The sequence below is a fragment of the Vulpes lagopus genome, chromosome 11 (assembly GCF_018345385.1).
Source record: "Vulpes lagopus strain Blue_001 chromosome 11, ASM1834538v1, whole genome shotgun sequence".
NCBI classification, from domain to species: domain Eukaryota; kingdom Metazoa; phylum Chordata; class Mammalia; order Carnivora; family Canidae; genus Vulpes; species Vulpes lagopus.
Window position 1 is genome coordinate 69,387,970 of NC_054834.1, and position 23,094 is coordinate 69,411,063.

The 23,094-nt window shown below is 62.9% G+C and overlaps 1 protein-coding gene across 4 annotated transcripts; it reads right to left on the reverse strand.

Moving 5' to 3' along the window:
• Positions 1-786: 786 nt before the first annotated feature.
• DUSP8 (dual specificity phosphatase 8) lies at positions 787-18,986 on the reverse strand. Of its 4 annotated transcripts, none has more exons than XM_041722735.1 (7): positions 18,845-18,986; positions 12,238-12,535; positions 10,410-10,548; positions 5,537-5,703; positions 4,865-5,024; positions 4,519-4,642; positions 787-4,288 (listed from the first exon to the last, which is right to left on the reverse strand). In XM_041722735.1, the coding sequence occupies exons 2-7, from the start codon at positions 12,424-12,426 to the stop codon at positions 3,232-3,234; spliced, it is 1,836 nt and encodes a 611-aa protein (XP_041578669.1). In that variant the 5' UTR covers positions 12,427-12,535; positions 18,845-18,986; the 3' UTR covers positions 787-3,231. The 4 variants fall into 4 exon arrangements, with proteins under 4 accessions (XP_041578669.1, XP_041578667.1, XP_041578670.1 ...); XM_041722733.1 differs by having other exon boundaries at positions 12,196-12,535; XM_041722736.1 differs by lacking the exons at positions 10,410-10,548; positions 12,238-12,535; positions 18,845-18,986 and adding an exon at positions 7,982-10,386.
• Positions 18,987-23,094: the final 4,108 nt, after the last annotated feature.

A 23,094-nucleotide genomic window follows, 5' to 3' on the forward strand; every position in this document is an offset into this window, starting at 1 on the left:
GGATGCCTGGAGTAGTGCCTAGCACATAGTGAGCCCAGTACACAGAAGCTGTCGTTATAGTAACAGCCAGGCAAGCGTTGGGTGACCCAGAGGAGTCATGTCTGAAAATCTGTCCCAGGAGAGCATTACCTGAATGCTCAGAGCTGCAGCTGTAACCACCGCATTCCGGAGGACTAATCTAAGCCCCTGGGGGGTGGGGGGCTGGAGCCCATCGCTTGCACTGACCCCAGGGAGAGGAACCCACAAAAACGGGTGAGTCACCCCAGTGCCTTCCACCAGATACTCTCATGTGCCTGTGGTCCTTGTAGCACGCACGTGGATTCCTTCAACAAGTAATTTAAATAATTGAAAAGCTAGTTGCAAACACTCTGTAGCTAGACCCCAAATTCTGTTGGAAGGGAAGGCTGTCGTGGCACACACACACACACACACACAGGCACACACGTTCGTCTGCAGGACTTACACCCGGTAGTGGGATGGGGAAGGGTTGAGGGGCAAAACCAAGTTCTTATTGGGCATAGTTGTAAGTTTTTAAAATTTTCACTGGCAGGTAGCAACAAACAGGGTGTTCTCCATTCTAGGGTGGGCTGGGGCCCCTTCCCCAGCACCGCACCCCCATCCTGCCCACCCTGCCCTCGGGCTCTGAGGCAGTGAATCCTGGGGAAATTGGTCTTTTGGGCCCAATGCCCCAGTCTCCTGGCCTTAGGAACCTCCAGGACCACTGCCCCACGCTCTCCACTCCAACCACTCAACCCGCCTGAAGAAAGAGGCAGCCAGAGGCATGGAGAAAACATCCATCTCAGGATTTATTACAACACGTTGTTTCCAAATACAAAAGAAGGGGACAGGACAGGGAGCAGAGTGTGGCCGCACTGGGGGAAGGGTTCTGAGGTGGGGGCGGGCTGCCCAGTCCAGAGAGACTGGGAGCCATGCGGGGGACCTGCCACCTCTCCTCCGCTGGACTTTCCAGCAAATATTAGGAGGGGGCGGGGTCCATTCTGGGATGACCCCCAATGCCAGGGCAGGGGGGCGGGGAGGACTGAGAGACTTGGAGAGGGCTAGGGCCTGGCCCCTGCCTCACCTCAGGCAGTGTGTGGAAGTGACCGGGGAGGGATGCGTGCCAGGGCCCAGTCCCCCCAGGACAAGAGAGGGGTGGCCAAGACAGGACCTCCCCACACATTGCAGCTGCTCACTTTGGGGTGACCAGTGCCTCAAGAGCAAGAGCCCCCCCACTCCAAGACCTAAGTTACAAGAGATGCTGGCGGCCCTGGAGAAAGGGCAGAGGGCAGAGAGAGGGGAAGAATGGGGGCTGCGGGACCTGCCTCCAGAGTTTTGGGCCCAACCAGTGGCCCCAGACCACTGTCTCCTGGACAGCACAGGGGTGGGGCGCGGAGGTGGGGACCAGTGCATCCTCCACACCCAGGGTCACCTCAGAAACCCAACGCGATAGACAGACAGAAGGCAAGTTTACATAATCAATCATAATAATAATTAACCAATAATAAATACTTAAACCTCTAATCCATAGATTGCAAACACAACAATGATAGCTTATTTTCTTGGGAAATGGGGTGGGGACAGAGGGAACAGGAAGAGGACTTTTGCTTAAAGGAGGGATGACAGGTGCACGGGGCTGCAGGTCAACAGAACAAACAGAAGAAACAGCCACAGGGCAGCTGCCTGAAGACTCAGTCCACCCAGCTGCCCCTCCTGCCAAGCCCCTGGCCTCTTCCAGAGGCGACCAGTCACCCCCCTCCACTAGACACTAGGACATCTGAGGGTTGGGGGACATCTCCTGCCTCCAAAAGCCATGGGTCCCAGTGACCCAAGAGGGTGTGGGGCAGGTGCAGCTGTGACTTTTCCCTGCTTTAGTGCCAGGCCAGCCCACCTGGGCCAACAGGCCACCTGGCATATCACTTGAAGATACTAGGGAGGCTTCAGAGGCGAGAGCTCCCCAGGGGAGTATGGGAGTGCTCTTCTTCAAGGACCCCGTGGGGCTGGGGCAGGTGGGGAGGACACCTGCACCTGCCCATATCAGGGGTCTTTGTTTGGAGACGGCTCTCCCAAAGCTAAGGACCCCCATCCCCTGGAAGCATAAGGGTCTGACAGGTGCTTAACTACCCCCTCAGTCAGCAAGGCAGCCAGCTCCTGGTGGAGGCCCTCCACCTGTAGGAACATACCTGAATTCCAAGTTTGGCCTGGGGCCAGTGGGGGAAGAGCCCAGAACCAGACTCTAAATGCATCTGCCCTCTGACCAGTGGAGACAGCACTGGCTAGCCCAGCTCCTCCTGCCTCATACCCATTGGGGCCCGGTGCCTCTCCTCTTTTCCTCACCTGGCAGGTGGTGCGGAGCAGCACCCCCGAGTAGAGGAGGAGGAGGAGCAGCCTGCACGGAACAGCCTCGCTGAACCCGAGAAACTGGCCCTGGTCTCAGGCAGGAGTGGGAGGCATTTCGCCTCCATCCCTGCCCTGGGGACCCACGGCATCTGACACTCAAGAGCCCCCTCATGGAGCCCCTATCCTGTCCTATCCCCAGCCTGCTCCGAATACTCTAGCCTCTCCAGGCCCAAAGCCAGTCTATACCAACCGGGCAATGGGGCGGGGTGGTGGGCGGGGGAGGCAGAGGGCAGGGGTTGGGGGTGCCCCCAGCTGGCAGAGCCGCCTTGGCCACACCCCAGCTCCTGGGACATGTCCCCCACCTAGACTTTGGTGCAGAGCCCAAGAAAGGAGCAGAGGAGGAGGAATGGAGAGGAGGGGGCAGGGAGGGGCAGGGAGGGGCAGGGAGGTTCTGCGGCTCAGTTTGTGGCAAAGTTTTTTTCTCCTTTTTTCCCCTTTTTCTTATGTAAAAAGTGCACGAAAGCTCGGCAGCCTCTTTGCAACGGTCAGCAGTGTTTCCTGGGAGGGGGGGAGGAGGGAGGGGACCCCAGGCCTGGCACCCCAGCTTGGGGCTGAAGGTGGCCTCATATTGCTTAGAAACGTGTGTTTCAGTTTAAATACCAGACAGTAAAAATAGAGCTCCGAGGACCGCCCGCACTGTTGCCAAATCATTGCCAGAATGAACAGCTTAAATAAATAAAAAATTGAAATATTTACTTCTCGATAAAAATCGCAGTAAAACCATTTACCTTTCTTTGCATTATATATAATATATATTTATAGCGGGCCGGCTGCTGGCGACCCAGGCCAGGAGCCGAGGGCAGCGGAGCGCCGGGCGCCGGTCCCTGGCCGCCGTCAGGACACCTCGATGACCTCCACGCTGCCCGAGAAGCTGGCCTGCTTGCCCAGGGCCGCCAGCTCCTCACCCCGCGCGCGCCCCTCCACCATGCCCTCCTCGAACTCCATCTGGCAGCTTCGGCGCTTGAACTGCGTCTCCGGGGCCGGCTCGTCGGGCCAGCCGGTCCGCGCGTCCCGGGCCTCGGCCCTCGCCGCCTCCCGCCGCCGCAGGTCGCCGCCCCCCGCGCCCTGAGCGCCCGCCCGGCCGAAGGGCGCAAACCGCGCGCCGCCCGCGCCCTGCGCCCCCTCGGGGCTGAAGCACCAGGGCCCGTCGGGCGACGGCGTGCCGGGGGAGTCGAGCGGCGGCGCCCAGCTCCCGGGGCCGATGGGCTGGCCGGGGCCAGGCAGCCCAGGGGCCGACAGGGCCGAGAGGCCGAGCCGCGGAGTCTGCCGGGCGGCGTCACCGAAGTTCAGGCCGAGCCCGTGCGCCGGGGAGCGCGCCGGGGAGCCGGCGGGAGGCCGGGGCCGCCGGCGGAGGCGCGGGCGCGTCTCCGGCACCGCGTCCGGGCTGTCGGGGCCCGGCGAGGGCAGGCCCAGCGCGCCCCCCGACGGGCTGTCCAGCTTGCAGAGCTTGGGGGCCTCGCCGGGGTCGGGGGGCCCCGGGTCGTCGGGCCGCCGGCTGGGGGCATAGGCCGACTTGATGTCCAGGGAGAAAGAGCGCTTCAGGCGGTTGGTGTCCTGGAGGCGGTCCGAGGACAGGTGCAGGCCACGCAGGCCCTGCTGCAGCGCGCTGGTGGCCGGGGCGGGGGCAGGCGCGGGCAGCTCCCCGCCGGTGCCAGGCGCGCCCTCCCTGGCCGCACTGGCCGCCGCGCTCCCGGTGGCAGCGCTCTCTGAGGTAGGTGGTGGCGGCGGCGGCAGCGGGGCGGCGGGGCCCGGGAGGGGCTCAGGGGTCCCCGGGTGGGACGCCCCGTCCCCCTGCAGGGCAGCCAGCAGCTTCAGGCTGCGCTCATACTCCAGCAGCTGGCCCAGGAAGTTGAAGTTGGGAGAGATGGATGGGCGCCGGTCCTTTACGAACCTGGGGGAATGCGGCAGCGTTGGACAGGCTCCCTGCCGGTCTCCCCCTCTCCCCAGCTCCCCCTGCGGTGCTGGGGCACACAGCAGGTGTGCACACCGGAGAGCGCTGGAGCCAGCGCCTGCCTCCCCCTCCCGGCCAGGTCCATTCTGCTGCTCTCGTGGGTGGAGAGGGGATGGCAAGGGCTGCTTCCAGCGTTCCACTTCTGAGCCCAGGAAGAAAGGAGAGGCTACCTGTAGGCATCGTCAGAGGACATGCCCATGGTCTTCATGATGTACGCGATGGCGATGGTGGCAGAGCGGGAGATGCCAGCCAGACAGTGGACGATGACTTGGCAGCTGGACAGCTTAGCTTTATCTGGAGGCAGGAGCCATGGGGCCAGATGAGCGCTCAGGTTGCGCAGCCCTTCCCTAACCCAGATAGGGGACCTTCCTGCCCTCCCGCCCACCATCCCAGCTCTGTCTGAGGCCCAAGCACCGCTGGTCACAGTGCTTCTCCCCTGCCTCCTGCACACCCTCCTCCACGAGACCCCCACCCCCCCCACCCCCGAGGACATGGGCAGGAGGGCGCCCCCCTCACCGATGAACTCAATGGACTTGTCCAGCCAGGGCAGCAGCTTTTCGCAGTAGTTGTCATTGATGGGAATGCGCATGAAGCGGCTCTCACAGATGAAGTCCGGTTTGGGGCAGGAGTTGCTGGCATTGAGGACATAGCTTATTCCATTCTGGGTCATCAGGTCCTGGAGAGACGGGGGAGGGGACAGGTTGGACAGGGGTGCCCTTGGAGGTGGAAGCCTGGCTCCAGGAGCCCCTCCCACTTCCACCTGGGAGCTCAGAGCCTCTGGAGCCTCCAGAGCGGGGTTGGGATGCTGGTCTCTGCTGGCGCCGCCCACAGCCTGAGGTAGGCTCCCAGGAATTTTATGGCTGCCTGGGCGGTGGCTTTACCCTCTTCCCTCATCACAATTTTAAAACACGGGATTCTTTCTGAGCTGGCCAGGGGCCCAGTGACATCAGCAGTTTGGCATGTGGGCTCCACCGCCTAAGGGGCTGGGAGCTGCTTCTCCACCCAGCCCTACTCTGGTCCTACCCAGCCCCCTTGCGATCTCCTGCCCTCAACCCAGTCTTCTCCCACACCATGCTCACTCATCCCCTCATTGGCTTTCAGCTCCTTTCTGCACCCTGCCCGCCCCCCCCAACCAGCCCAGGAGCTGCACCTGCACTCCTGCCACCTTTCCCGGCCAAGCCCACACACCTTGTTCAGGACATCTTTCTGAGAGCCCAGGTAGAGGTGAGGCAGGATGCGGGTCAGGCCCACACTGGGCACAGGCAGGCAGGGCTGGGAGAGGCTCATGGGCAGCAGGGCAGCAGGCTTGCCCTCACAGAGGCCAGGGAAGCAGGAGGAGAAGGTGGCAAAGCCCCCTGCAGGAGGAGGAGCAGAGGAGACGTGGGTCAGGCGGTCAGCCGGCTGGGGTACGAGAAAGAGCCCAGGGCACCCGACCACCCCTACATCTCAGCCACACCCAGCCTGGACTCCCAGCCCAAAGTGATGCCAGCAGGTGAGCCTCTGGCCTGGGCACCTGGTGTCAGTGCTAGGTGCTGGAGGGCTGCTCTCACTAAGTCGAGGCGTGTGCTGTGCCCATATACAGCCTGCCCCTACGCCCACATTCCTCCCCAGGCTAATTAGGAGCTGGCCACCCTGGGGACGCTGCTGTGATGCCCATAAATGTGGGGTCAAGGTGGCAGGTCAGCCTAGCACGTGCAGGACCCAGGCAAGGGTGAGTTCAGACGCTATGGCAGGCTCCTGTTGATGGTGTGGATCTTCCGTGCCCATGGCTGGAAGCCAGCCTGGGCCTTCCTGCCTCTCCCCCTGGGCTGATGCAATCCCTCCCTGACTCTACTTGGCTGGAGGCCCCAGGCCAAGCTTGGGTGCCAGGACCAGCAGGCAAGGGCTTCCAAGGGGCCCTCCTCCCCCCTGGGCATGACATCACCTACTGGAATTGGCATGGCCCGCGGGGGCACCTGTGCCCTAGTTAGGGCTCCATTCTGCCCAGAAGACAGCACCAGAGGATGGACTAAGAGCTGGGAACCCCCGGGACTGTGAGCAAGCAGGGCACGCAGCGGGCGCACGTCCTACACGTGGCTGGCATGTGCGCTGCCCTCCTACGACATTCACGTCCTGGGCCATAGGTCAGTGGAGGGAGCATCTCCACTGGCCCTGAAAGACCCGGGTGGGAATCCCTAGTTTCTCCCTGACTCAGTGAGTGGCCACGGGCAGAGCTCATCACACCCTGGCCTGTTTCTGCATCCTGCCTGCCACATAGCACAGTTGTGAGTCTCAAGGGAAATGATGCCCGTGCAGACACACTGGGAGCTGACCTGCCCACACCCACAGCTGGGTGATCGCCAGCTCCTGGGGTAAGGGGTGAGATGAGACTACCTGGTCGCCACCCTGGAGTTAACCACACTTTCGGCGACACAACCCCGTGGACATTCCCTGCTCTCAGTGGACTGATCCATTACAGAGTACAGATGGACTGAGGCCTCGTCTGACGTGCCACAGAAGGAGAGTGAGGGCACGGGTCCCAGGCCACGAGACCCCCAGTACTCTTTCCTGGGCTGCAGAAACAGCTGGTGCCAGACCCTGGCTGGTTTCCCAGGACAGAGATACCTGGTGCCCTCAGCCTTCACCCCTGGCCCAGCTCAATGGCCAGTTTGTATAAACTGCCAATCGGAGTGCCTGCCATGTGTGCTCTGTGGCCCCCAATGGAGGCTTGACTTTGGCAGGGGGCATGGTGATGTGGAACCTCCAGTTGAGGGAGGGGAGGCACCAGCAGTGAAGGAGAAGCTGTCCCTATCTTGGCAACCTGCTGGCTGGATAGGGAGAAGTGCGTGATTGTCGGCATCACTGACAACCCAGTTCACAGGAGAAAGCTGACCGGGGTGCTGGGGCTGGGCTCCTGTTTACCAGTCAGAGCCAGGGGTTCCCTGGATGTTCCTCCTGAAGGAGAGCCCCCCCTACCCCAGAGGGACAAGGTCGGCAGGACCTCTCCAAAGACTCCTCTCTACCCTATGCCTCCCTTGCTCTCTGGGTGGCCTAAGGTGAAGGGTGGGGGGCTGTATTCCACCAGGAACCTCCCCCACAAAGGGGGATCTCTGGACAGGTGCAGACACACCAGATTTGACCGCAACTCCTCAGGTAAAGCCCCACAGGAGTGCCCCCAACCTGATAACTGCCCCATGGATGCCAAGTGCAGCAGAGCCCGAGGCCCCGCCCCTCCCGTGATTTCAGGACCCTCCCAGGTTCTGGGGTGCAGGAGACGGCCACCCCTGATTGGGTCAGTGGCAGCAGGCCTGGACCCTCCCAGGGGCTGGCACTACTGGCAGCAGGGGCGCCCCCACCCCGAGGCCTCCCCAAGGGCACCTTCCTTCAGGAGGGATGCCCACCTCCCTCTGCCTCACCGCTTCCCGGCTCTGCGCCACACAATGGAATCCCGGATTCGCACAAAAGCCCATGCCCAGGACGCAGCGCGTCCACCTCCACCGACTCCGCGGGCCCCGGGCTCCGCCAGCGCCCCCGCCCGCGGCTCCCCCGCGCGCTCTCCTGCCCCTGGGCCGGCGGCGCGCCTCGCAGCCCCCGGTACCGCCGCGGCCCCCCCCGCCCCCGCCCCCGCCCCCGCGCCCCGGGCAGGGTCCGCACCTGCGCGCGCCCCCCGCCCCCGCGCGCCCTCCGCGCGCCCTCCGCGCGCCCTCCGCGCACCCTCCGCGCACGGGGCGCTCCCGCCGCGGTCTCCGGCCAGGGTCCGAGGGCGGCGCGTGCGGGGTCGGGCCGCGGGGACCCACCGACCCGGCGCGGCGACATCACCAGCCCGCATTCCGCAGCAACGCGCACCCGGGCGAGGGCCGCCCGCCGCTTAAAGGGCCAGGCTCCCTTTCCGTCCCCGCCCCGCCGGACGTCACCGCCGAGCCGCTGTGGGGGGCGGGGGGGGCAGCGGTCCCGGCAGCCGGTTCCGGACCCCAGCGCGCCTGCCCCGCGGCCCTCTCCTGCCTCTCTCCTGCTTCCGCAAGCCGCCGCGGTCTCTCCTCTCTCCGAGAGGGATAGCCCCGCCATCCTCCTGCGCCCCACCCACCGAGGGGGGTCCTCCCTTTCTGGTCTCTGCTGAGCCCCATCCCCCTGGACAGTCACTTCCCCTTGTGGCTGGGCAGCGGCCCTCTGACCGCCTCCCCCCAGCCTTGCCTTCCCATTCCCACCGGTCCGGCAGCTGTGCTTGCCTCTGGTGGGAGCTGTGGGCCAGGCTCTGAGGCTGCCCCCCAGCCCGGGGCCTGCTTGGTGCCACCAGGAGCCCATCTCACTCACACCACGGTGGGTCAGGACTTGGGCCTCACCTGGCCCTCAGGAAAGCAGGGGCAGGCAGGGGAGAAAGAGCAGGTGGCTGCCCCAAGGGTTCAGCCAGACAAGTAGGGCACAGCCAGGTCCCTGGTGAGCCCTCCTGGCACATCCCAGCCTCAGCGTCCTCCCTGCCTGCTGGGTGAGGGGCCCCCCGGCTCCAGAGGAGACTGACATGAGAGGTTGGAGGCTTTCCTGGGAGGCCTGATAGTAAGGGAGGGAGGGCACTGCCCTGGACCTGCTTCTCAGACTCCCAGGAGGCCTGGGGACTCCCACTCCTGACTACAGAGCACGCGCATGCACACGCACGCATGCATGCACGCACGCACATGCACATTGACATGCGCAGGTGTGAACATACACGCTGGGTTCCCAGCTGGGCTCCTGTTCTGCCCAGGACACCTGCCAAAAAGCCCAGACCTCTGTGCCCTCTCTGTCTTCTCTCTACCCGCTCAGCCCCCAAACAGCTCAGGGGGCAGTCTGCAATTCTGTGGCTTCCAGAGTTCACACACATGCACACAAACCCACATCCTACCCACACAAATTTGGGGTCGACGAGATGGGACACATAGGCACAAGCAAGCATGGATCACCAGCATCCCAGAGCCACACACAGATGCAGATGCCCTCAGACTGTGTAGACCCAGACAGACACAGGTGTAGATGGCAGCACGCACACCTGCATACACTGCAGATCCACCAAGAAGCCCTTGGGGTGAGCTCAAGGGGTGCTTCCTCCTAGAGATCAGCCCAGAACAGCCCAACTAAAGCCTTGGGTAGGTTCTCCCCAAAACTTCCCCTGGGCAGTGGTGAAGGTCTGTGCTCCCACTGAACACCAGTGCCAGGGGGCCAACCCGGTGCCCACGGACTACCCCACAGGGTGCCCACACACAGGGACTGCTCAGGGCACATGTGCTGAATGTACAGAAGAGTCCTATCAGCTGTGTGAGGGTAGGGATGGCACCCTCATCAGCCCTCTCCATCCTCTGCTCACCTGCAGTGGCCCCTGGCACCCAGAGGCCCCAGACCTGGGCAGGGAGGGTGCATCTCCCTGGGACAGGCCAGCTCAACCCAGCCCTGGATCCTGGGCTGCCTGGGGGAGGTGGATTCTACAGAGGTGCCCAGCCCCTGCCTACAGGAGGACGGAATCATCCAGAACCACTGTGGAGCCTGTGTGTGTGTGTGCGCGCGTGCGCGCACACATTCATGCTCAGGCACTCGTGCATACGCGTATGGGGGCGGGGGGCTTCCCAGCCTCCAGGATGGCTGGGCTGTTTTCGGGGGACAGCCAGCCCTATAGCGGCCTCTGCTGGCCCCCAATCAGGGGTCAGGCACTCTGCCAGCTGCAGCGTTCAGAGGCACCCTGTCCTGGACCAGTTCTGCTCAGATTGGGACTGTGACTCCCCTTCCCAACAGCTGGAGGGGCAGAGACACATCCTTGCCTAGACTCCTCCTCTGCCAGTGGAGGGGCGGGCCCATGTTGGAGGGGTTTCTGAACTGTGGGGGCCCAGGAAGGGGACGATGGGGCTGCAAAGAGCTCTGGTTACTGAGATGGCACCCCTAGCTCCAGACACTGCCCTAGTATCTGCTGGTCTCTGGGCTCAGAGAAGAGAGCAGAGGTGGGTCCAGAGCCCTGACTCCCCAGGCGCCCCCGCAGCTAGGAGAGGTAGCTCCTGTAAGGAGGCTTACAGCGAGGAGAGGATACCCCAGAGCCTCTGCCCGAGGTGTGTCTGGAGCTCACCCGTGAGGATGGCCACGCTGTCGAAGCAGCCGTCCAGCTTGCTGAGCAGGATGGAGAGGAAACTGTCCGCGGCCAGCACGCTGGCGTCCCGTGTGCTCTGGTCATACACTACCACGTCCTGTGGCTCTGCGGCCTCCACCTGGGGGCCGTGAGGGCAGAGGTCAGGGCACTGCTGTGCATCTGCTGGATGCCCCCTGCCCCCTGCTGCCACCCTCTGCTACTGGGCAGGCTCTGGCGGGGAGGGGTTATCCCTGCCTTGCTGCCTTGCAGGGAGGGCAGACTTTCACCCATCCACCTCCCGGCTCATACTTGGATGGGGCTAAGTGCCCACAGACACACAGGGAGGCCCTCAGAGCAGGAGGAAACGGGGAGGTGCTCATCTCCATGCTGAACCCTTGTGTGCAGTCACCCCAGCTAAGGGAACAGACGGGGTGGGCATCCAGGGTGGGCCAGGCTCATGTGGAGGATGTGCAGGTGAATGTGACAGTGTTCTCGGGGGCACGCGCAGGTGGCCACAGTGACAGGAATGTACAGACTCTGTCAGGGTGTCTGAGGCAAAGGGAAAACTGTCCCCAGGGTCACTGGGAGGCGTGTTTAGAGGCTCCTGAGGGTGGCGTGCCTTTGGGTCTGGGCAATCCCCTAGCCAGTAATGGGCAAAGTGGGGGCTGTGGCAAGAGCCCCTATAATTCAGGAGGCAGCTAGAGGTGGGGGTTCCACTGCCCTCCTCCCAGCCTTGGGACCAGATGCTGAGCAGCTTTTGCTCGGAGTGGCTAATGCCCTGCCCCCCAAGCACACTCAGCCCCTAAGCCAGCTGAGCCGCCAGCCCTGGGCTGGATGATGTCACCAGCAGCCAATGGGATTGCGCTCTGGCAGGGAGTCCTCGCTGGGGGTGATTAATCACCGGATTCCCCTCATCAAGGCTGCAGGGAGCTGGTTCTGGCCTTGGGAGGGGGGGGACTCCCCACAAGCGGCTATACCACCTGGGTCCTCACACCCAGCTCTGCTGGCCCAAGGCCTGTGACCAACACCTTCCCATAGCTCTGAGCTGCTGGGCATGCCACCCCCCCCCACCCCCGACCCGTGCCAGAGGTACCCTGCCTCCCCAGGTCACCAGGCCAGTGGTCCCTCCCAGTGCTCCTGGCTCCACTGCAGTTGACCTGGGATGATCTGGGGCGGTGGAGGGGGGAGGCACAGAGAGAATTCTGGGTCACTCCGAACTCTAGGGGAAAGAACTGGAGGGGGGGCTGGGCACACGTGGCTCAGCATAAGCCTCTTGGCCCCCCTCCTGCGTTCCTCTGGATTCTCGCAGCCATCAGTGTGCGCCTGACCAGCTGCCACCATGGCTGCCACCATGGTTCGCTGCCCTGCTGCACCCCTCTCTGAGTCCTGGTCTGGACCCCAGGGACATGACCCCATCTTAGGTGGCAAGGACCCACATAGGGTCAGCAGCCTCTGGGCGGGAGGGGTGATGGATTGTATCTGGGGAGAGGGTATCAGCCGGGGAGGGGGGGGTCTCCCTGGGGAGGGGCATCTGTCCACCCTAAGAGGAAGCTCAGGGAGAGGGGTGGGGGCTGCCTACAAGGCCTGAGGGATGGAACGGCTCAGAATATTCTGACTCAAAGAGCTCAGTTTGGGTTTGAGGGCAGAGGAGGCAGAGGCTGCCCCAGCTGAGAGCCCCTGTCTGTGTACCTGGCCGAGGAACTCTGCCCTCGCCCCTGGAAGTGATGGGTGTCTGGGTGGGGACAGGGGACAGGGGGACAGGGCGTGGGTGGCAGGGGCCAGGTACCTGGCCGCGCACGGCTGGCTGGATGAGCTCGGCGATGGTCACCTTGCCCTGCTGCAGCCGCCGCTTCACCAGCTTGGAGCAGCAGATGTTGACAGAGCTGAGCACGTGCCAGCTGTTGTACTCCACAAAAGAGCGGCTGTCGATGACCAATGGTCCCCCAGGTCCGCCCCGCAGGAGGCTGGCCAGCTTCTTGGCATCCATCACCTTCCGAGGGAGTCGGTCCCCAGCCATGGTGGGGCAGTGGGCAGTGGGGAGGGGGTGAGCCCTGCAGTGCACAGGGGCTGCTCCGGAGGCCAGGGATGTGGCCTACAGTTCGGAAGGACCGGGCATGGTGCCAGACCTGCAGGGAGAGGCAGATGGTCAGCAGTGGTGCAGGCCCCCAGGGTGGGCACCCGGCCAGCTCCCCCGGCAGGCCAACCTCAGAAGGACCCATGCTGGGACCTGAGGGCACCAGAATGTTTGAGCCTGGCATGCACCCATGGGGGCCCTTCCTCCCTTGGGGTAAATCGGCAGCCCCACTGGCCCTGTGAAAGTCAAGTCCCCTAGCATCTGAGGCAAGCAGGGTGGGCTCTGTGGCCCTTGGACCAGGAGAATGTTCTGGAATGGTCCCATTCAGCTCTGGACTGTGCAGGTCATGGTGACAGCCTCTCAGTGGGACACAGCAAGGGTCTCAGGGCTTGGACTGGGCTGGATGTGCAGGACAGGCCGGAGAACCCCTCCTCTGGGCCCTTGGGTTCATGGGCCCTCACTCAATCCAGAACATTCATCCTGCCCCCAAGGCTTCTGTCATCCCATTGCCGGGATGCAGACTTCTCCCTCTCTGGCCTGCACATCTTCTTAATCTCCAGAACTCTGGGCAAGGCAGGGATCCAGAGCCTGCCCCCTGCCCCAGCACAACCCCCTCTCCAGCCCTGCCCAGTATCAGTGCTCCAGAAGCAGATAACTGGACCCATAGGAAGGGGCAGGTGCCCAGGCAGGGTGCTGGAGGGGTCGTGGGAGTGGAGGCCGGGCTCCTACGCTCCTGCCATTGTCCCAGTAATGCCAGCTGCAAAAAGGGTCTGGGGCCAGCGCCCGTCTCCTTGCAGGAGCGTATCACACTCTCACAGAACAGAGGTGGCAGTGTGGCAGGGTGTTCCAGGCACAGTGAAAGCCCAAGGTCTAGGGGGAGCCTTCTAAGGACCTGTAGGTCCCAGGACGGGGTGGTATGGGTGGCGTCTGAGGATGAAAGTCTAAGTAGGTAACCCATATATAGGACTCTTCCTCTTGGAGGAAGTAGGAGGTAGATGCGGATGTGGGGACCCCAGATCCCGGCGCAGAGACCCCTCCTGCGGATTTGGTGCCAAGCCTCTGCCACATACCTCGCACCCCCACCCCACCTGCCAGGACCCACCTGCCCTGCCACCTGCCAAGACTAGCCATTCTTTTCTTTCTTTTTTTTTCTTTATTTTATTTTTATTTTATTTTATTTAAAGATTTTATTTATTTATTCATAGAGACACACACACACACAGAGAGAGAGACAGAGGCAGAGACACAGGCAGAGGGAGAAGCAGGCTCCCTGCAGAGAGCCCAATGTGGGACTCAATCCAGGGTCTCCAGGATCACGCCCTGGGCTGCAGGCGGCGCTAAACCGCTACGCCACCGGGGCTGCCCTCTTTGTTTTTTTTTTTAAAAAAAATTATTTATTTACTTATGAGAGACATAGAGAGGCAGAGACATAGGCAGAGGGAGAAGCAGGCTCTCCACAGAGAATCCAACGCAGTACTCGATCCCAGGACTCAGGACCACGACCTGACCAAAGGCAGATGCTCAACCACTCAGGTGCCCCAGGACTGGCCTTTCTTAGGCTCACCTAGCCTCACAGCCCACCATGAGGCACACAGTATGAGGACAAGTTTACTTTAAAGATGGGGAGACTGAGGCTTGTGGTAGGAGTGGGATCAGCCTCAGGTGGCACCACAAAGACTGGACAGGCCCCAAGGCCTCTACCACTGCTACTCATTTGGGGTCTTCCCTCCACCACACCCCCACCTAGCTCAGACACGGGAGAGGCTGGTGGTCAGATGGCGGAGGGGGAGCCCTGCAGCAAGCCCCCAAGCTGCAGCTGCAGATGGTGTTGGGGGAGCCCCCCCGCTCCCCCCCCCCAGCCAGGACACTGTCCCATTTCAGTGATGTTGGTGCTTATTCCTCAGGTGAGCTCCCAGGCTGGTGGAGGGGATGGCGGAGTTCACAGAGAACTAGGCACAAGGCAGGTGTAGACCATGTCCAAGGGCAGCCTTGGGCTGAGCCACGGGAGTTGGCCCAAAGGGAAGCGCTTGGGATGGCCCTCGTCAGTGGGCAGGGCCCTAGGATCCCATCCACAGACACCCTGCTCCCCGGGCTCCTCCACTGTGGGGGTAAGGCCTGGGAGTGCAGCTGGAGCAGCTGTCCCTCATCTGCAAAAGGGATACCCCACAAGCTGAGGGGGAGTCTTCACTAGCTGGGGAGGTCCTGCCTGTTGGTGGAGGGGAGTCCCACCTGCCCGAGGGTTCTCATCTGCTGAGGGGTCCCTGATTCAATTCCTGAATGAACTGTTCTGAGTTCTAACCTGTGTCTGTGGTGTGGCAGGCAGGCCGCAGCTAGCAGCATCCCCTCCGCATCCTCCACAAGCCTCCTGCTCTTGGATGTGTGACTAGGAGCCCAGCTCCAAGGCCAGTCCCTGAGACAGCTAGCTGCAGCGGGGCAGAGGGGCACTCAGTGTCCTCATCCTTCAGGTGAGGGCAGATCGTTTCCCACCTGAAGCAACAAATGCCAGAGGCAGGGACAAGGGAAGGGGCTAGGAGAGATCCTCTGCCCTCCCTGCAGCCACTGGGCGCAAACACTGCCTTCAGGTCCTTAACTGGACAGGAGAGGAGTTGGGGTGAGGAGGGGTGCACCCTCCACAGATGGGAATCCAGGCTGTAGGACAGACGGGGGGGCAGGCTCAAGACGGGAGGAGGGTGGGGATGAGCCCAGCTAGGCTGCAGGGCTCCAGGACAGGGGCAGGGGGCTGGAAGGGTGGGCAGTGAGGTTCCAGGGCCCGGTACCTGGTCTCAGCCCCACCTCCCCCAAGGAACTCTGCAGCTCAGCCATATTAACCGCTATAGTATTGTTATTTGCAGCCGAGGGGGACTCATTAGCAAGTTAGCACCTCCGTCGTTGCCATGGCAACCACAGAGGTGCCAGGCAACCGCTGCTCCTACAGCACAGCCACAGAACAGGCTGGCTCTGCAGGACGGCAGGGCCCACCCCTTGCTTCCTGCAGGTGCCCAGTAGCTGGGACCTGGGATAACCCTGGGCCAAGTCCACATGAGCCCCAAAGCCCAGGTGTGACATTCCTCCAGTACCCCCACCAACCCCATCCCTGCTCAGCCTGGTCCTAACCTTCCTTGCCTTGGGCACCTGTGCGCACAGCCCCCCTTACTCCCACCTCTGGGGAAGCCTTCTCCAAGTGGCCAAGGTCTGGCCGGAGTGCACTTCCTGCAGGAGGCCTCTTGCCCTGAGCGGGCATCCTGGGAGTGCATCCTCACCCATGGGGACTCCAGGAGTCTAAAGCTCCTGGGACAGGCCCTTGCCTGCAGTGGGATGGATCTGGGCCCAGAGCTCCAGTGGGGCTAGGGAAGCTTAGGACAGTCTTGAGCAGATGAGTGGGGCTAGAACAGGCCTGGTGGGCACAGAGAAAACAGATATTGTTAAGTCTCAGGCCTCTCTGACTTCAGGGACCCTCTCTAGGCTCAATCCAGATCCCATTCTTGGGAACTGAGGGGAAACGGTATCCATCACCTGCTATTCTAGAGTCTCAGTGCCGGTGGGATGGAGGCACAACTACAGACACCCCCATCAAAGGATTCGTGGCTAGGGAGACTTGGCAGTTCCGAATGTTGGAGGCCCCTCCCCACCAGGCTGGGCACCACCCAGCAGGCGGCAAGCAGCTCCCCTTGCCTTGCAAGGCCACATACACAGGGCAGCCTGTGCTGTGACATGCCCTTCTGCACCCTGTCTGAACCCTGTCTGCTCACCTCTTTTCCACAAGCCACCCCATCCCCTCATGCAACTACTCACAAGGCAGACATGTGTGCTGGTACATGTGGCCACTGGGTGCACTCATCCTCACCCTCTGGGGGCCAAATCCCCTCAAATCCCAGGACACTCAAACCCCAGGGGCCAGCCCCAAGATCTCTTTACATTGTTGGCTCTCAGGGCCTCCATGGGGCACATCTTTGTCCCTGAGCAAGGGACATGCGTGGCCTGAAAACTCCCAATGGATAGCATCTTCACCAAGGCCTTCTGCTCAGCACCTACTGACGGGGAACTCACTACCTCCAGAGACAACGGTCAGGACTGTCAGCCATGGGTAGGCCTTGGCTCTCACTCACAGCGGTGTCTCCAGCCCGAGTGGTGCCTGGCACTCATAGGTAGAAGAGAAGAGCTGGCAGGGGGCCCCCACTATGCTGCGATGTCCAGCTCGCTGTGATCCAGGGGTACCTCGAGTCAAAAACTGCTGCAAAACGAGGCCAGGAGATAGGCTGGTAGATAGCTCTCACCCACTTAGCTCATTTTTCCCTTCCTCTGCTTTCATCAGGGACCCCTAGATGCTCTCACTCCTGCCCCCTCATCTCCCTGGGCTGCAGGGAACAGGATCCAAGTTGGCCTTTACCTGGTCCCAGAGGGACTGATGGCAAGGCCAAGTAGGGCTGACTTGGTATGGAGGCCATGGGCCTGGGAGACAATGGGGTGGGGCCCTGCCCCCTCAGTTCACAGGGGTCTGGGTAGAGCCTGCAGTAGGCCTCAGCATGTGGGTCCTTAGAAGGCCACACTCAGGACCCTACAGATCTAGGTTTCCTCTGTTCCTGCCTGGCTTGTGCTCCTGACCTGCAGGACTCTGGTCACTGTCCCCCCATGCTACACATGTGGGCCAGCCCGGGATATCTATGGTCACTGCTTGGAGCGGTCCAGGCAGAAGTGGACTCAGCCTGTGCAGTCCTGGTGGTCAGAGTCTGACCCATGTCCCTCTTGCCATGGTTTGGCTCCTTCATCTGCTTTCCCTCTGAGCTGCACCCTGTGGAGATGCAGCCAGGATACCCCCTGGCTTCCAAGGCCCCTTGGGCCCTCTGTGCAGCAGAAACATCTGGGCTCCAAGGTCAGCCTCAGCTAGAGAGGAGAGGATGCTGGGTAGGTTTCTGGAGCAGAGGATGCCTTCAAGCATCCTTCTGCATCCATTGCCTTGCGTTCCTGGAAGCAGCCTCAGGGGCACAGGAGCCTTCCCGAGGGCTGAGGGCAGCAGGGGGGGACGGGGTGGGGGTTGCTGGGAACTAGAACCTGCCCAGCAGCTCTCCCAGAGCCCTTGGCTGACTGCATCGGGAGGTATTCAGGATGAACTCCCAGCTCCTAGTCACATGATCTGTCCTACCGGGCAGGTGCTTATTAAGCATCTGAGGAGTGAATTCCTGGGACATCTGTCCTCCCTGAGCAGGAGGTGGGGGGGGGGGGGTGTACTGGATGCTACACTCATTTCCTGAGCTGCCCTCCCAGCAAGAAGGTCTGAGGGAGGCAGAGGGCAGTGCCTGGACCCACAGACCTCCACTCAGACTCCCAGGGGCAGGGGGCACAGCAGAACGCTGCTCCCCTGATCTGCAGCACCCCCACCTCCACCCCAGGCTGCACCACGACACTTTGGGCATCACCGTAGACCCTGCCACTTCTCTCCTCTGCTGCATGGACTGCCCCTTGCACCCCGCAATCACTGAAGCACCCAGGCCCCCAACTCCCCCCTGCAGAAGCCAGTCCATTTTTGCAGTGGGAAGTCAGGAGGCAAATTCTCCCAGTCGCGGTGACCTGATGGGAGCTGGGCCCATTGTGACCCCCTCCCTTCAAGGCCAGACACCGAGGTACCCCTCCCCACTAAGGTGGGCAGATAGGCTGAGGCAGGCTGCTTGCACTCAGCCTGGCAGTGCCAGCCCCTCCCCCAGCACCCGCTGCTGCCTCTGCAGCAGGCTGGCGGATGGTCTTTATTCTGCAGAGGCCAGCTGAGCACCCTGAGGTGGGGGTACCGGTGGCGGCCTGACCACACAGCGGACAGGGGGTCTGCAGCTCCTCCCCACCGAGCTCGAGCTCGGAATGGGCCCTTTCCTAAGCCTCCCACAGGCCCAAACCCTCCGCTCCTTTGGTCAGGGCCTGCGTCCCTACCCTGCGGGGGCAGGAACGGCCGTCCGATCTGGGGCCTCCCTGGTGCGGTGGGGGGCAGCCTGGGAAGTCTGGGGCTCTAGCAGAGGTCCGTACAGGTCTGCGCTGGATCGCAGAGGGCCCAGGTCCGGGTGCTTACTGCATGCCCTTCCCCCCACAAAATAAGAAAGAATTTCGAGGAGAAAGGCGGCGAAGCGGGGGTTGGCGGGGGCAGCGCGGGCCGGGCCGGGGGTCCGCTGGGCGCCGTGGGAGGCGGGGGAAGGGCTTCCCGGGCCGGCCCGCCGCGTCCCCCTGACCCGGGCCTCTTCCCTCCGGCCCGCCGCCGCCGCCTCTTCCCGGGCGCCCGCCGGGTGCAGCCGCCCCAGCGCTCCCGCCGTTGCGCCCACCGGACCGGCTCCCCGCCCGCGCCCCGCGTGTCCCCGCGCCCCCGCTCGGCGCCCCCGCTCACCTCGCCGCTGCTCGCGTCCGGGGCGCACGGGGACCGGCGCCGCCCATGGGCCCGGCGGGGGCCCGCGCAGCCGGGGCAGGGGCCGGGGGAGCGCGCGGGCCTCGTCGCCGTCGCCGCCGTCGCCGCCGCCGCCGCGGGGAGCGCTCGCTCGGGCCGGGGCGCGCGCACTGCGGGCGGGCACGCGCGCTCGCGGCGCGCATCCCACCCCGGGCTCGGCGGGCGCGGCCGGTGCGGCTCCGGCGCGGCTCGGGCTCCGGCGTCCGGGCGGGGGGCGCGGAGCCGGCTGGGCCGCCGCGCTCGGCCGCGAGTGACAGGCCCGGGGCGGAGGGCGGGGCTGCCGGCGGGGATGAGGTCATGCCGAGCGAAAAAGGCCCTGACGTCACCTGCAGCCAATCAGCGCGCGCAGCTCCAGGGCAGGTGACGTCAGCCGGAGCCGGGCCGCGGGTGCAGATCAGAGGCGGCGGCCGCGGGGGGCAGGAGCGGGGCGGGGGGGCGAGCGGGCCTCCGCCCTCCGCCCTCTGCCCTCCGCCCCTCGCCCGGGCACCGGCTCTTAAAGGCGCCGCACAGCGTCCCTCCCGCGCCGCCGGGGCCCCCACCTCCGGGAAGCCTTCCCAGCCCCGGCGCCAACCCCACGGCCGGGGACGCCGGGCGTCGCGGCACTCACGCCCGAGGAGGGGCCGGCCGAACGGGTCCTGGCGCGAGGGTCCCTCCCCCCGCCCCCGCCGCGGCCGGAGCTGGCGCCGCCTCCCCTGGCCACAGCCTTTGTTTGCGCGGGGCCTGCGGGCCGGGGACCCCGCGGCGAGCTGGGCCCGGCGGGCACCTCACCTGCAGCACCTACGACCCCGGGGCTGGGAACCTGGGTTTCCACTGTGCTGGGCAGCAGATGGGGAGCTCCGAGGCGGGATGGTTCGTGTGGGGTCACACAGCTTCTGGAGTCCGGCGAGGGGGTCCCCAGTGCAGCGCTGGCCCCTGGCCCCACCGGGTCACCTCTGGCCCCTGGTGCTTCCAGGGAGAACAGCGCTCATGGGGTGCACCCTGACTGTGTGTTCTCCTCCCCTCCCCGCACAAAGAAGGCTGTTGAGGGTCTGTCTCCGCCCCCCCTCCACGGTGGGGAAAGTCGCGCTGGAGGCCAGGGTACAGGGAGTCCAGAGGGCGCGTTGGGGGTGGGGGGACCTAGGTAATTACCCCTTGAGCAGGGTTGGGCCGGAAACAAGGTGGTGGGCCGTCTGGAGGCCACCCCAGGAGGTGGCATGCAAGCAATGGCTGGAGGCTGTGGAGGCACCCCGGGTGCAGGAGGGACCCCCCCACTCCCCCCGCCCCCATCCCCCCAACCCCGCCCTAGGCAGGAAAGGCCTGAACCCTCCCTAGACCTGGGGGCAGGCAGGGAGCTAGGACCAGGAGATCCAGGAGGATACACATCTCCAGATTCATCCAGTCCTTACTGAGCACCTTCTGGGGCTAGGCCCTGTGCTGGCCACTGGGGAGTTAGTTCTGAGACAGAGGACAAAGATCCTTGCCAGGGAGTTGACAGTTGATGGGAGCCTTCAAAGGTAATTATTTTTGAGGGAGGGGGAAGGTGTGACCAGACACCACAGGTGTTTCTAACTAGCCCCCCCCCCCCCAAGGCTGCCTGATGGAGAGTGAGGGCCATCTTTCCTCCAGCCTGGAGCCTCCTAGCCTTGGCAAGTCTCTCAGGGCCACCCTGGGGCTCTGAAAGGAGCTTTGGCCTTCAGGAAGTGCAGCTCCTTCCCACAAAGGGAGGGAGCCTGGGGCCACTTTTGGCATCCCTGGTTGAATGAAGGGTCACAGAAAATGAAGCAGGTGCAACTGGCTTGGGCCAAGATGAGCCCTCAGGACCCAGAGCACTGTGTGGGCGTGCAGGAGGGCATCACTGCAGGAGGGCGCTGGGGGTGGGTGTCTGGAGGGCCCCTTTGCTGATCCTCATTCCTGTTCCGGAGAGAGCAGGCTGGGCCTCTTGCAGCCTCAGAGCTTTACAGAGTAGGTGTTTAGCAAGGGCCTGAGGCCTCCTTCCTGGCTGGCCTGAGGAGTGTGGGGGTAGCTGTGTATGTAGGGGGAGAGCGTGTTCCTGGCAAAGAGCCAGCACCAGGGACAAACAATCACCTGGGCCTGACCTGGAAGGACGCACTGGTAACCCAGGGGCTATTTGGGGCTGGAGCTGGGGTGGCTTCAGGTCCTTCCTCTTTCTCTGCCCTTAGCCAGAATCCTCTGGAATCTGCTGAGAAGAGAGGCCTTCCAGAGGCCGATCCTGAGCTGTGGGGAATGTCCAACCCAGATGCATGGCCAGGTCAGTGCTGCGTGGGGGATGCAGTGGGGCCTTGCTGTGTTTGGGCTCACTCCAAGTCTGAAAAGTGCTGGACCCTGGGAGGGGACAGGAGGACTCAGGTTGAGCCTCAGATGGGGCCAGATGGCTGGCGGGGACACATGAAGCCCCTGGGGAGCATGGACAGGTCCAGAGGGTCTGGGACTGGCAGGGCATGGGAGGTTGTCAGTCTTGAGATTGACGAGCTGGGCTTGCTCCGAGGCTAGACCCAGGATGAGCCCAGTTGAGGAGGAAGGCAGAAGGTGTCCAAGGGGGCTCCTCTTCTGCCCGGCCCAGATGTGGTCAGGGGAGTGCCAATGGCTCCAAAGAACTCCGGTTGTGCCCTGGGCAGCTCCTAGCTAGGCCTGAGCAGGTGGCAGTAAACTGAGGGGCAGGCGATGGTGTCCTTTCTTCCTTCTGGAAACTCCAGTAGGTGAGTGGATGGGGGCAGCCTGTAGCTTTCCGGGGCTGTTGCTGGCCAGGGAAGTATGTTTGGGCCATGATTACTTTACAATCCTGTCATTTCTCGTGCAAATGAGCACTTAAAACCTGGACTTTTGCAACAGTGGGGTAGGGGGTAGGGAGATACTGTGACTTTCCAAGGCCGCTAGCCCTGCCCTAGGTTCTTTCCAGGCCCGGGGCTGAATTCTGGCCCCTCCCGCTGGGCTCCCCCAGAGGGCCGGCCTCCTGGGCGCTGAGACGCCCGCGTCTAGGAGACGTGGAGCGGCAGGGACGGCTTGGGGAAGCCTGCGCGGGGTCCGCAGTGGCCGCCGTGTCAGGCGGGGCCAGGTCCAAGCCCGGCGGCCCTCTGGGCCCTGGCTTCCCGCGGGACATCGCCGCCCCGGGGCCCGCGCCCCCAGCTGTGGAGCAGGATCTGCAGGCGCCCGGGCAGCGTCCGGGGCGACCGCGTTCGGGGCCCAGCAGGTGCAGGTGCGGGCGCAGCCGGACGGTCCGTGCGCGCCCTCTGCCGCCCGCCTGCGCCCGACCCGCCGCGGGGAAGACGCTCGGGGTGGACTTTCCTTTACGCAGCCTCCTCTCCGCGCAAAAAGAAAAGCAAGCTCCACTTCTTCTCGATGGTTTGCAACTCAGCGTCTCAGCCAATGACTCACAGTAAACGTGTGTCCGTGGCATTACTCTTCCCACTACCCGACTTTCTCTAAGTCCTCATTGTTAACAATATTGGTAACAAAGCACATCTCAGCGGGTGGGCTCTGCAGGCACGTGTCATCTCTATCCGCCCGAGGCCTAGAGCATTCCCCTCACCCCAGGAAGGTCCCTCACCCTCTCCAGCCAGTTGTCCCCTCACCTCCTGACCCGGCATCCAGTTCACAGAGATGGAAGCCAGCGGTGTTAATTATTTTTTGTTGGCTGCTCCCACTCCAGGAAGTGCTTTTGAGATTTCATCCAGGGTCCTGCTCTCCCACAACCAGGTGATAAATGCCTGTGCAGTGTTGCATCTTATGGATGTATGGTGAGACTCGAATGAATTTTCTCTATTTATATGGCCGATGATTTCCATATTTTGGCTACTACAACCAACGCAGTGAGCAGCATCCTTCTTTATGTTTTTCACAATACATTAAACATTATTTTATTCCCTGGGTTTTAATCATGATATTTTAAGAAAACTGACAAACACAGAGGATGGTATAACAAACGCCTAGCTCCTAGACCCAACCGTGTTGGCAGTTTCCTGGGTTTGCTTCAGATTAGAAAAAACAACAGTCCCCATGCTGGTGGCTCCCTGGGTGTCTCCTGTCCTGTGTCCACGTCCAGAGGCAGCTGTTGCTCAGACTGGTGGATGTCTTCCTGCTTCTGTCTTTATCACTGAACCCTGTGTATAGGTCTTGGGTACAGCACCTGATCTTCTCGTGTGCTTTTAAATATTTATGTATAAGTATCATGGCACAACATTTCACCTTCAATTTGC